The sequence below is a fragment of the Balaenoptera musculus genome, chromosome 13, assembly GCF_009873245.2.
Source record: "Balaenoptera musculus isolate JJ_BM4_2016_0621 chromosome 13, mBalMus1.pri.v3, whole genome shotgun sequence".
Classification (NCBI taxonomy): Eukaryota; Metazoa; Chordata; class Mammalia; order Artiodactyla; family Balaenopteridae; genus Balaenoptera; species Balaenoptera musculus.
Window position 1 is genome coordinate 84,127,631 of NC_045797.1, and position 13,616 is coordinate 84,141,246.

Genomic DNA, 13,616 nt, shown 5'->3' on the forward strand with positions numbered 1-13,616 from the left:
TCAAAAACCCTTAATAGTGTCCAACCCTCTTCGGGGATAATCAGCTTTTCCTAAAAGACCATATATAAAACATGGCCAAAGAGCCTTACCTGAAATGTACCTGTGTCCTTAAGTTTATTTTAATATGCCTAATTTATGAGAAACCAGAGACAGAACGCTGGGATCTGCAGGTTTTTTTTCTTTTTAACTTGGGCAAATGCTGCTCAATCACAGAGTTAAAGAGGTAAAATCAAGACTTCAAAGAAGGGCAAACACCTGTTCATGTGGGCATAGGCCCTGGCAGCACCTCCGTGCCAGAGGGCGGAGAGTTGCAAAAAGACCTCAGACCTCATTGCTTCAATTAAGGGCATTCTTAGCAGAGGCTTCGGAATTAGCCAAGGATATGTACCTGGGAAACAGCCAGCACCTGCGGAAGCTTCAAGTCTTCTCCAGGAGCTGGAGCCTGAGACCCAGGATTGTGCGTGTGGGTGGCATTGCCGGGGGTGTTATAGTAGAGGGTAAGGCTTTATTACACCTGTGCAGTCCAGTATGACAGACACTAGCTACATGCGCCCATTCAAATGTAAATGGATTACAATGAAAATCAAGTTAGAAACTGAATTCCTCAGTTGCGCTATCGTATTTCAAGTGCTCAAGAGCCATGTGTGGTGAGCGGCTTCTCATACTGGATACAGCAGATGCAGACCATTTCCATCAAAGCAAAAAGTTCTGGTGGACGGCAATGCTTCAGACGAGTAGCCTAAAAAAAATTTTAAGCGTCTCTGAGGTGTAACTGATGTACAGTAACCTGCCCATATTTAAAGTGCACAATTTGGTAAGTCACAGCACATACATACACCCACAAAACCATCGCCCAAATCCAGACAGTTAACGCACCCATCACCCCCAGAAGCTCCTTTGCGCCCTTTTGCAATTCCCACCTCCCAGCTGCTCACTCCCCAGGCTCCGGTCCCCAGGCAACCGCTGATCTGCGTCCGTCACCACAGAATAATCTGCATTTTCTAGGACTTTCTATACATGGAATCCTACAGCATGCACTGCTCTTTGTCGGCTTCTTTCACACTCGCTTTGAGATCCATCCGTGCTGTTGCATCAATGGCTCATTCCCGTTTCTTGCTGAACAGTTGTCCATCACCTGGCTTATCCAGACAACTGCTGACAGGTTTTTGAACTCTTTCCAGTTTGGGGGCTACTACAAATCTTACATATAAGGCTGCTCTGATTACTCGTGGGATGGGGCTCTCCGATGGTGACCAGGAAGGCCTCTTCAGAAGGTGACGTGGAGACGAGTACGAAGGAAGCAAGGCAGCTAGCCCCGCGAAAGCTGGTGGAAGAGCATTCCCAACAGAGGGAACTCCTAACACAAAGGCCCCGAGGCAGGCGCCGGGCAGGGTCAAAGCACAGTTTTCCGTGTTCTTTCTGAAGGCTGCTCATCTGAAAGAATGAACATCCAGACAGAAAATCTTTTGGAGAAGCAGAAGGTCCTAGGTAAAGTGGCCTGAAGAAATCACTAAATGGCACAGGGCCACTTAATAGCATGTAAGGCTTACAAGTGCTCTGAGAAGTCGGCGTTACCCCCATTTTACAGAAATGGAAACAGAGGGAGAGTTAAGCCACCCACTTTGCCCCCAGATCCCACAACTAAGCAGCAGCTGAGCTGAGAATGAGGCCAGAGCCCTTCCCATCATTTTACTGCCATAGGTAACCGGCCTTCAGAGCGGTCAGTGCTATTCACACCTGACCCACGGCTGGAGCGGAACAGGCTGTGAGACCGGGGGTGCCAGCTACATCAGGACGTACAGGGAAACACTTTACAAAGGAAAACCATCTAGGTCACTTTCATTTTTAGTGAGCTCTCCCCGGGGCCGGCGACAAGGCCGCCCAAGGCCTTTGGGCGTGCACACACACACACACACACACACACACACACACACACACACACACACACACACACACGGTCTTGCTCGTTCTCACACGGGGCCCTCATGAACACATGCTCCCAGGCCTGGTTCTTCGGCAGCAGGGCCACTCTGATGGTTTGTTTAATCAAAAAAGGAGATGGGGGAGCCCACGCAGATCTTGAGTGTTTAACACAAACTGAAAGATCAAAACCAGGCAACTGCCAAAAACACTAGCAACTTTCACACCACAAGAAAGAGGGGAAACAGCTGACCTGGTTTCTGCCTTTAACGCTGCGTCTCTGGCAGTCACGCAGCTTTGATCTTTCAGGTTCTAAGCGGAGAGAAAATAGTGACCCTCTTCCACTGGAGAACGGATGGTGAAACCACACACCGCAGCCTACTTGCAACAGTCTGGAAAACCCGCGTTTTCCGGGGGCCAGCACAGAAGTGCCCAGGATTCGTCAATCCACAGCTTCTTCTAAAACCCACATGATGTTAAAATGCTTAGTTAAGCCACCCACCGAAAACGAAAGCAGCTTTTCGAATCTATTACCTCCGAGAATTCGAGGTTGGATACTTGCGGCCTCAGCTAGGCCCTGGCGCCCTGGCCTCAGTCTCCCCAGGGGAGGAGTCGGAAGCGGTTGCTGGTTCCTGACCAACGAGGTCAGTGTCACCAGGGAACTGATTAGAAGTGCGAATGGATCAGGAACTCTGGGAAACGGCTCCCAACAGGGAGGGTTCTAGCAACCCTCCCGGCGCTGCTGCTGAGCGCAGCTGGAGAACCACCATTAAGTAGGTGTGGGTGTGGCCTTTTAACAGGTTGCAGGTTCTGCTGGGGCTCCTGGCCCACAGACGGCACCGTGAGGACCCCTGCTCTAGGGCAACGCTTATCGGACTTTAATGGGCTGACTCGTGCCCTGGGGAAACGGAGATTCTGGTTCAGCAGGCCTAGGGGACAAGGGCCCGGGAGCCTGCATTTCTACGAGGCCCCAGATGACTCCACCTGAGGGCAAGGCAAGACTAGGACCCTAGGGACGCAAATGAAACAAACTGCGTCCAAGTGCTCTGTAAACCAGAATCGGGAATATACAGGTATTGATGTAGTTTGTCAAGTTTTAGATTTTAAGGAATGACTAACAAACAGTGGAAATTCCCAAAGGGAAATGCACCCAGAGAGGCTGGACCTGGCATTTATCTCCAGGTCCCAGGGAGGCAGGGGCCTGAGTCCTGGCTGAGCCAATGACCAACAGGAGGAGACCCAGGACGCCCAGCCCCCCAGCTCACAGCCCCCTCTCTTCGGGGCCATCAACCTCCTCCAGCCCCCAGCCCCTTCCCCCGGGGCCTAGAAGTAGGCGCCAGTCTCTCCCATCACAGAAGCCTTCCCTTGCTCACCTTCTCCTCCCATCAGCAGCCTCTGCCTGGAGCAGCGAGCTCCCGCCGTCTCTCCTTCTGCTACTGCACTGTCCCCTGCCTGCGCGGCAGAGTGACCGTGGCGCCCCCGGCACTGAGGCCAACGGCGCTCATCAGTCACCCTCCTCCCGCCCCTCCGCCTTCCGGGTGCGGCCGACCCTCTGCCTCACTCACACCCTACTGCAGCCTGGCCGCACAGCACCCCTCGGCTTTGGCAAAAGGTTTTAAAGTCTGAGGTGCCCTACATCGTGGCGGTTGTTCTTTTAATAGCCAGCAAGTGAGAGAATACACGGTGACAGAAGAAAACAAACACAAACCCTGGTTTGAATTCACTAATGCTTGCAAATGATTACCCTATAACGGCACGTCCTCCACGCACTTGACAAGCTGTTAAAGGCAAGTGCAAGGAATGTGTTCGCAAACTTTGCCAGGGGCTTAGATGCAGACGGACCCTGTGGTGGCCCACAGGCCCCCAACCCACCCCTACCCAGGACCCAAGCACCCAAGGCCGCGAGAGTCGCCGCCCCACCTTCCGGGGCCGCGCCCTTGGGGCTCCGTGGCGTTTGTCCCGGGGCCTTCCCGGCACACACAGCGTCCTAATAAAAGTGGCCCAGACGGGAGCAACGAGCGCTTACTGCCCTACTGCCCAGAGAGCCGGGCCACCCCCAGCAGGCGATCAGTCACTCTTCTCAGCTGAGCTCTCCTCCTGGGCCCAAGGCCTTGCTCCCACACTGTCCTCTCCCCCATGGCTTTTCCCACTTTCTCTGACCTCAAGGAGTCAGTGTACCGCAGCGGTTACAATGAGGTGGCACTGCCTTTCCAAAAAAAAAAATAGTATCAAAGTACAATTTACACAGTCGTGGCTGTGCTACAACCAAACACAGGGCTCTGACAGTAGCCTTATTGCTTTTGTCATTTTGGTCAAACTAAGGACATGCTTTCATTTTGGTCAAGGATCTCTGAGTGTAGGAAGCAGCTTGCAGTGTTGAAGCCTTGTGAGTCTCAGAGCATTTCCAGCCATGCATTAGGCCAGATTAAACAACTGGTGGCAGAGGTTTCTAGGTGTCCAAAGTAACTGTCAGTAGGTCCATCCAGGAACTCTGTTCCCCTAGAGAAGGCCCAGCCCTCAAGCGCTCCTCCACTCAAAGCTTGCAGACTCCTGCTCTGCGTACAAGCCTGACAAGCTGGTCATTGCGTTCTCCAGCTCACAGCACTGTGGAACAAGGCACCAAGAGAGGCAGAAGCCAGCAGTCAGCAGGGAGAAGGGTGTCAGAATATTAAAAAGCAAATGTTGAGAATGGGGGGAGATGCAAGAGGGAGGAGATATGGGAACATATGTATATGTATAACTGATTCACTTTGTTATAAAGCAGAAACTAACACACCATTGTAAAGCAATTATACTCCAATAAAGACGTTAAATTAAAAAAAAAAAAAAAAAAAAAAAGGAAATGGGAAAGCCGACGGTCTGGTACCAATCTAGGGGCAGGTACTCCCACACCGCAGGTACCAGGCACCAAGAGTTTCTCTAGATTTCAGCGCTGCCCCTTAATTTATGCCCCAAACAATGGTAAGCCTTCCTCCCCAGAAGATAAAATATGACCAGTGCCCATGTTGAATAAGAAAGAATGTAAGACATTTTAAAACAGAAACAGACTCACAGACATAGAAAACAAACTTACAGAGGGGAGAGCGACAGGGGGTAGGGGTCGGGGAATAGATTAGGAGTTGGGGGTTAACAGATACACATTGCTATACATAAGATAAACAAGGACCTACTGTACAGCACAGGGAACTCTACTCATGGAAAAGAATCTGAAAAAGAATAGATATATGTATAACCGAATCACTTTGCTATAACTGAAGCTAACACAGCATTGTAAGTTAACTCTACTTCAATTAAAAAATGCTTTAAAAGAAAGAATGTAATACGCTTTAAAATATAGGACATTTTCAATAGAAGAAGTGAAAAGAGAAGAAAGTTTACAGGAGCACTGAGGGTGAGGACCTCTGCTAGAGAGAGCTCTATGCTAAGCAACGCAATGAGCTTTATTAACGTGGGGAATCAGCTCCTGTCGACCGCCGGTGCTGGGAAGAGAGCGCCGCCATATTGCCAACCAGCAGGTGGGCAGGCCTCCCCGCCGGGCCCTGCGCACATCACAGGGACAAAGCCACTCTCTCCTCAACAACCTGACTAGCCCTTCACTCTTTGGCTATAATGTCTTCTAACTCCAATCACTTGTGTAAAGGAAAAACAAACAAACGAAAAAAACATGACTTCTGTGCACGTTGGTCAGTGGGACTTTCAGGTTCTTCTTTCCGGGTGAGTGAAGTGAAATTCCTCAACCCCAGGGCCACTCTCGGCTCTCGCCCTGGAACTCCGTCCTGGGCTGAGCCTCCGCCGGCCCCTGCCCTCACCTGGAGCAGGTTCTATGGACCAAGAGTACATATCTCACAAGCGATTCTCTGAAACCAGAGACGGAGATGACATACCTGTAAATGACCTTTCAGGAATGTGCTTTCATGCAGCCATTCATTAAAAGGCCACTTCCTAACACAGAAGTGGCCCTGGAAAATCTTTCCAGGATTCTCACATCCATCTGGTAAGAGGAAAAGAACCGAGGAGACTGGCCTGACTTTATAACCAGCCTAATTTCACACGTTACGTTTCTAGAGCTGCCTTGTTTTTCCCTTTATCCTGCATTACTGCAGAGGAATTCACAGACTCTCTGAAGGTGAGAATCTCACCCTTTAGTAACAAAATCTCACTTTATATTAAGCTGGCCTTTCTTTGGAGACGTTCCAACTGCTTTATAAACATTCTTTCATGCTGAAGAGCAGGTAGGTGGTAATTATTATTCTTTCTAGACAAGAGGTAGGATTGAGAGTCTTGGCCATGCAGAACTGAAATGTTTTTTGAACGCCTGAGGAAAAGCAAAAGCAAGGCTTTAAAAATAAGAGATAGGACAGATGTGACCAAAAATAGGAGTAAGAATGGTATACAAAATACCAAAAAAGGAGAATTCTCCTATAATCAGCTCACTCTCAGCGACAGCTTCTTAGAAGCAGCCACTTGGCGTCCTTACGGCTGCAGACCTTCAACACCAGCCCTGGCCTGGAAAACCCGGCCCGGTGAACATGAATTTGGGCACAAATAAGGTATGTGCTGGGAAACAGGATCAAAAACCCTAACTCCATAAGGTAAAAGCAGAAACTACAGTCATGCATGTGGACTTAGAGCTACTGTCTTCCGGGCTTTAATAAGTTACCCGATCATAACGACACTGAAATGTCACCTGTGGGGCGGTTTCTAATGGACAAACAACCCTCCCGCTTATCCCTGTCATCCTGATGCTGGCCGGTGAGGCGGGAATGGTTTTCTCACACTGTTTTAAGGTGAGGAAACTGAGGTGTCTGTCTGCTCGTGGCTGCAGCAGTTCGGCCCGCTGGGCATCTCTCTTTATGCTACACTTTACCCTGCATTGCCTTCCCTTCCGTTCTGCCCCCTTTGTCCCCCAAGGAGTTGACAAGGGGCCTTAAATCCTTTAAATACCACAGTGGGAAGAGCATGGGATTGGAGTTTTCAGACCCAGATGTGGCCCCTCACCTGTCCCTTGCACGGGCCCCGTGTAGGACGGAGGTAACGTGAGCGATCTCGTGCAGCGGGCAGGAGGACTCAGCGAACGAGGAAGAGCCAGCGCGCGGAGCTGACGGTGCCGCAGGTGCCCAGGGAGTGACGGCCGCGGGTAAGCCACTCGCTGCAGGAAGGGGGAGGACAGCAAGGCCCGGAGGGGATTTCTGATGTGCCCACGGGGGCAGAGCCATGGGGTAGTGGCCAGTGTGGCAATGCACCCATCACAATGTCCAGGCCCTGCTCTGCTTTTAGTTTTGCGGAAAATCAAGAAATGAAGGGGCTGCTTCTGTCTAACTGTGCAGCTGCTCATGTTAAGACTGAGGACGAGCTACTTCGAGTAGGATTCCACCACGTGGGGCGACGCAGGCGGGGCCCTTCCACACCTGGGGGCGCACGTCCAAAAGCTGCCAAGGACTCAGACCTGTCCCGAGAGAGATTAGCCCTTTAAACCACCCGGGCCTCAGTTACCTAATCTACAAAGTGGGGACAACGCTGATTCACCTCATGGGATCGTTACAAGGGTTAAATAAGCTAAGGTGTGTGAAAGCAACTGGCTGTACTTCTTACAAAGCCAGGCATGGCGTTATCATCTCCATCTTACAGCTGAGAAAACCTGAGTGGAGATCAGCCGAATGAAGATACAAGAGCTAGCTGGCTGGGGAGGGGCGACCCTGGCCTCCCTTGCCTCTGTCTCCAGGCTGCCTGCTCAGTCGCCGTGCTAGGGCTTCCCTCTACCATCCCCTTGGGACCCCTTTCACTGCTTTCCTTCTGGCTGGATCCTGTTCCCTGACTCACACGTCTTCCTCTTTCTTGGCTTCCCTCTTCATACTGCTAAAGCACAACCTTTAGGAGTTTCAGAGAAATGACGCTTGGGGGCAAACCTTCTCGAGCCTTGGGCATCTGAAACATCCCTAATTCTAATTTCATGCTCAGGTGGTGGGTCTCATTCCAGGTTAGAATTATGTTCCTCAAGATTTTAGTGGCAATGCTCCAGGCCTTCAAGTTTCCAGGGTCACTGCTGAGACACTGATGGCATTGTGATGCTTAATCCTCTGTGTGCTTTCTGAAAGCGGTTAAGAACTTTTGCAATTTCACAGGGGGGTGCCTTGCAGCAGGTCTTTTTCCCTTACTGTCCTGGGCCCTCCCATCTGGAGACGAAAATCCTTCAGTCTCAGGAACCATCTTTTGTTCTGTTGCATTCACAGCATCCTCCTCTGTTTCCTATTCTCTCTTTCTGAAAACGCCTGTCAGTTGGATACTGGACCTTGAGAATTAATCCCTGACATGTCTTTCATCTATTTCCCACTCTTTTGTCTTTTTTGGTCCTTTTGATCTATTTTCTGAGAGATTTCTTTTACTCTAACCCTTCTCATAGGATTTCCAATTTTATATTTTCTTATACTGATTGTCTCTCCCCTTTTTTAACGACAAGCTTCATCCCATTCTCTCTTCTGATTTCTCTGAGGAATTAAATATAGTTTCTTTAAAGTTTTCTTCTGCTCTTTGCATTGTCTCTGTTTTCCCCCAAGTTCTTTCTTCTGTTTATTTTGGTCTCTTTCTTTCTGGAGGCCATTCATTCATATTTAAGAGAGAGGCACGAAGCAGCTGGCTGGCAGCTCAGGGGGCGAGGAAGGGGCTTACCTCCCCGAGGGTCTGGGAGATGAGGCGGCAGGCTGATTTTACACTAGACGACCCCCGACACGTCAGCATCTATAGATCTTCCCCCGGACCATGCAGCTTCCCCAGTTTACAAAAAAAAAAAAAAGCTCCACTGTGACTCAGTGGTGAGGCCCTAACAAGCCATGTGCCGGTGTCCGGGCAGTGGGGCTGGAAAGGGGCTGGGCTCCACTGTGTGCTCTGCGTGCTGTCAGCCTGTTTGGGGCAGTGATAAAGGGGCGACAAACTTGACAAAGGCCCCGAGAGATTCCAAATTAACCCGAGTAAAAAACTTAAGCACAGCAACGGCTTTTTATATTTACCACTTCCAAAGGAAACACTTTACAAGTGAAGACAGGGAGAGAGACCGAGAGCCTTCACGATCCGGTTCTCTCCCCTCCTCCTTATTAACTCATGCATTGTGTTCCCTTGCTTCTGCCCTTCTAAGAGCAGACTGACAGACCCGCCATCGTCACCGCTTCAAGAATGATGAGCTATTTTTTCACTTGTCATGAGCTTGCTGACAGGAGAAATGAAAAAGACACTGTTGTTTGCGACCTACACAGAAAGCATTATTGAGTTCTTGACCTGGTCTGCTTGTCCATGACCTTTGGGAGAAGCTGGGGGAGAAAAACAGGAAAGAGATGCCGGGACCATCCCGACGTACATTCCCCTTGTGGAAGAAACCGCTCGGCAGGGTCCCAAACCCCCTCTCTGCTCAATTCTTCAGAATTCTGCTCCCACGGTGAGGACAGCACAGGGCTGCCAAGCGCAAGGCAGAGTCCATTCACCCCCGTTACCAAGCACCTACCGCCGGCAAGAAGTACTCAGTCCGTATCTCCACTCACTTAAAAGGTGAGACTTTTCTTAGGCTCTGCATGTGAGAGCATAAAAGGCCTTTAAATATTCACGGTAATTTCTGTGCTCTGATTATAGGTTACCTTGCTGTGTAAGACAGGTCTGAAACATATTTATGAAATATTGTTAAGTTTAAATACCTACTATAATTACCAGAAACAGACTATTCTACACAGTTTAGGAACTACTGAAAATCGAAGTCAGAGGCCCTTAAGAAGACGAATGCATTTATCCATTTTGTGCCTCAGCTGAGCAGCTTTAAAATGCCGAGTGAAATTTGAAAGTCTTGTGAGAGTAAAAATCACAATTCTAAAATTTATTCCAAAGTGACCTCGCGTGTATAGGAAAGACAGTTCTTTTAGGTACCACAGGAGCTATGAGACGTATTGCTTGTGTACCAAACAAACCTTAATTACTGTCTAGGGAGCTACCTTCCCAACTCGAGCAACTTCGGGCCCCTCCCATGCTGCCCGTTCGCTGCGCGCGATCATGACACTTACCAGGTTTTTGAAAAGTGCCGTCAACTCCTTCGTAAACACTGAGAACTTCAGGAAGGCGCTTCCTAAGTCCGGGTCATCTCTGCACACGCAGTTGCCCCCGAACTTCTCCAGAGCCTGGGTGTACTGCTCCTCGTTTTCCACGTGCGCTGCAACAGCAACGGGAGAGGTGCTGTGAAGGCCCCAACCGCTCTAGCCCTTCCCCCCACCAGGTTCTTACTTGTGGATAAAATCGAACACATTTACAGCCTGAAAATCTGAGAAAAGCCAAGACACACCACGAACAGAAATAACTCTGCTGTCCTGACAACCACCCGTGGTGCCAGCGACAGATCCCAAAGAACAAGCATGAGGACCAGGAGGGAGAGAGCCTCGCACGAGTGCCACAGCCCCCAGCTCATGGGATGAGACCCCCGGGGACCCCCATGCTTCCCCATCTCCTAGGACTCCTCCGTAGCCCACACGCTGGCGGGAGACACAGAACAGACCCAGCCCTCTCCTGGAACCCAGCAGCCGGCGTGATGCTCACCCAGCCACATGCCCTAGCTTCTCCTTTCAACACCGGAAAAGCCACGGTCCTCGGAGCACAGGCCACAGGCCAGGGCGCCTCTGCTCGTGACACGTCCTCTGCCTGGGGGCCTTTCCGTGCCTCTGCCCCACGTCCCTGGCTCCTTCCTGGACTTGCGCTCAGAGTGTTACATTCCAAATGTCCAACTGGTAAACGTGGTTCCCAACACACTGGAAGTGCTTCCAGGGTAGGGATTAAGTTTTACTCATCTTTGTGCTTGAAATATAAGACAAGACGCATGTCGTTTGATCAGAAAAAGCAAAACCTGGTCATCCATCTGAAGGTATTTTACCATCATTAGGCTTCACAGCAGCACCTTAAAGAGCGAAAAACTCGGATTCTGGGTCTCCAGCTCTGTGGTTCCCAGGCCCTGTTGGACATTGAAATCATACACGGATCTCTGTCAAACTGTAGAAGCTGGAGTCCCGTCTCTGAGTCAGAAGCTGGGGTGGGAAGGCGACACAGGTAATTCTGGTAAGCCAATGTGGCTGGACATGATTCCCTCACTTCTGGGTCAAGCATTTTTAAATGAATCCAGCCAGTCTGTAATAAAACAACTTCCTGGCATGGACACTTGATTTCTGCTCCCTCATCGCTCCGATCAGAAACGTAACACGGCGACTGTACAGGCACATAGTGCGGGCGTGCATGTCACCTTGCAAGGGGACTCCACTGGGCAGGGGCACACACCCCTCTCAGGCTGCCCACGTCTTCAGAATTCTGCTCCCACAAGGAGGACGGCCCAGGGCTGCCAGGAGGCCACAGAAAGCCTTAGTGCTGCAGCTTCTTCGCCAAAGAACAGATCCTGAAAAGCCCCTGGCAGTGCCCCAAACAACTCCTCAGGGCAACAAAACCACTGTCGGCAGTGCCGGTGCCTGGGCCTGACAACCGGAGCACACAGGGGACACGTGCTTGCGGAAGGCGGCCCTGGGGCTGAGCCGGATCCCAGGATCCATGGACGGTGTGTCCACCGACCCTACCAGGCAAGCACTTTGCCCTCGACTTCCGGGGGCATTTGGGTGCCTTAGGGGATGCCCGTGTGGATCTAACAAACACACGAGAACGTTAATTTCACTGTTTAGGCCCTTTTCCTCCTTTCTATTATTATCATCATCTTTTACATCCCAGAAAAGAGCCTGAGAGTTCTGGATACATTAAATGTATTTCTGAAACTATACTCAGCAAACGACTTGAGGCAGAAACACACACACACACACACACACACACACACACACACACACAGGGCGTGACGAAGGGGTGGCAGAGCAGGAAGAGCCCTCAGAAGGTCTGGGCTTCAAGCCTATGCCTCCCAGTAAACGTGGACGACCCGGTAACCTACGCATTTACTCTCTATGGCGCTGTCTCAGCCACGTGAAGGACAAAGACCCCGCTGGGAGATACTCACAAGGTTAAGGTAAGAATCAAAGAATGTGGGTGAGGATATGCAGTTCAACCACACCCAACACATACATGCCCACCAGAAATGACAATACTTAACAGCAGCACAGATGTCATCTATACTGAGCGCAAATGGTTTCCATATGTTTTTTTCTAGACTTCACAACTTATATATGACATGCATTATTTCTCACAATGCTGAAAGGAAACTGGGACTCAAGGAGATCAAATAACCTGTCCTAGGAAACAGGGCCAGAAAGTGGCAGAGCTGTGGTGCAAACCCAAGTCTGTCTGATCCCAAAGCCCATTTGTCCCCCACTCTACTACACTGATGTGTGCTTCCTTCTAAAAATAGCTTACCTTGCCAAAACCAAAAGTACCCAAGTTTTAGATTTTTAAAATTCCATTTCGGAGGCGGATCAGTTACACCTATTTTTGCTCGACTTATAATTCTAGAACATGTGGTCGACAGTGAAGGGCAGCTCCTTTCAAACCACACGCTATTTTATAACTATTTCAAAATTGGTGGTCAAGATGTGGGCAATTCCAGTGTGGTTCTGGAAGGGCGTGGCAGCCACAAGCAGACATCTGGTGCTGATGTCACTCCCCTGGGAGAGAGAAACAGGAATGCGGAGGCTGAAGTCACCTCGGGAGCCGTGTACTGCCTTCAAAATGATCCTGGACCCTGACAGCTGCTCTAGGCGAGCACCCAGAGGGAAGAGGGAGAGAATCAGCTTCAGTAAAGGCTAGGAGGTGGCCTACAAGCCTTTCGTTCAATTAAACTTAGTAAGACTATAAGGTGTCAGAAGCGTCATCCTGTTGAGTAAAGTGGGGTTCAGAGGGGTTTAATGATTTGCCCAAGATCACACAGCTGGAGGAAGGTGGGGAAGGGTCAAATCCATCCTGTGTTCACGCAGGCTGCCCCCAGCCTGTGACAGCCTTGGAGAGAGGAACCTGCCTTCTCTCCACGGGCAGTCCACCAAACCGGCACAGAGGAGAAACAGACAGTGAGGCTTCCGGTTCTGGCACCAGGAAGGACAGATGCACTTCCTTTCATCCCTTCTTCTGGGCCTTTCAACTGACCACCTGGTATCGGTCACGTTTTTTTATAAACATTCTTTCCCTTTTGAATCTTCACAATAATGTGCTGATCCCGGCAACCCCAGTGGTGATCAGTGAATGTTCTGACTCATCATCATCACCATCATCTCATGTATTTATATTTAAAGCATTTTGATCCACTGTGATCACTATTTTCTGATGCTCAAACTGTCCCAGCTTAGGTCAGTGGGAACCTCTTTACGCTGATCTAGTTGGGGTTTCTAAGACAAATTTCTCTTCTTGCGAACAACTTTGAAGCTTCTTGATAATGACCACAGCCCCGAGTCTCTCCGTGTCTCCCTGTAACAGCTTGCCTGGCGCCCACTGTCAGGACAGTAAACACCCCGTAACTACATATTATCCGACTGGCCTCCTGGTCCATGTCACCCAAAGTCTGAGATGTCCCTACTAGAAAGTCCTTGAGTGTCTTTATTTTCCTTTAGCCAAAACTAAATTTAAAATAGGAACCTAAAATAAATGGCTAGGGAATAAACTTTCTGGAAAGAACCCAAACTGGCTCTATCATCTCTTATTTACAGAACTGTCAAAGCTGTTCTTCTAAAAAGAGCTCCCTCTCCCACCTCCCCCTTATT

The 13,616-nt window shown here is 49.9% G+C and overlaps 1 protein-coding gene across 9 annotated transcripts in view; it reads right to left on the reverse strand.

Moving 5' to 3' along the window:
* Positions 1-13,616, reverse strand: part of ASAP2 (ArfGAP with SH3 domain, ankyrin repeat and PH domain 2) — a 160,563-nt gene that overhangs the window by 74,903 nt on the left and 72,044 nt on the right. For all 9 annotated transcript variants that reach the window (XM_036872732.1, XM_036872736.1, XM_036872734.1 and 6 more), the window contains exon 3: positions 9,960-10,105. In XM_036872732.1, coding sequence (XP_036728627.1) covers positions 9,960-10,105 — 146 coding nt within the window. The remainder of the gene's footprint in view (positions 1-9,959; positions 10,106-13,616) is intronic.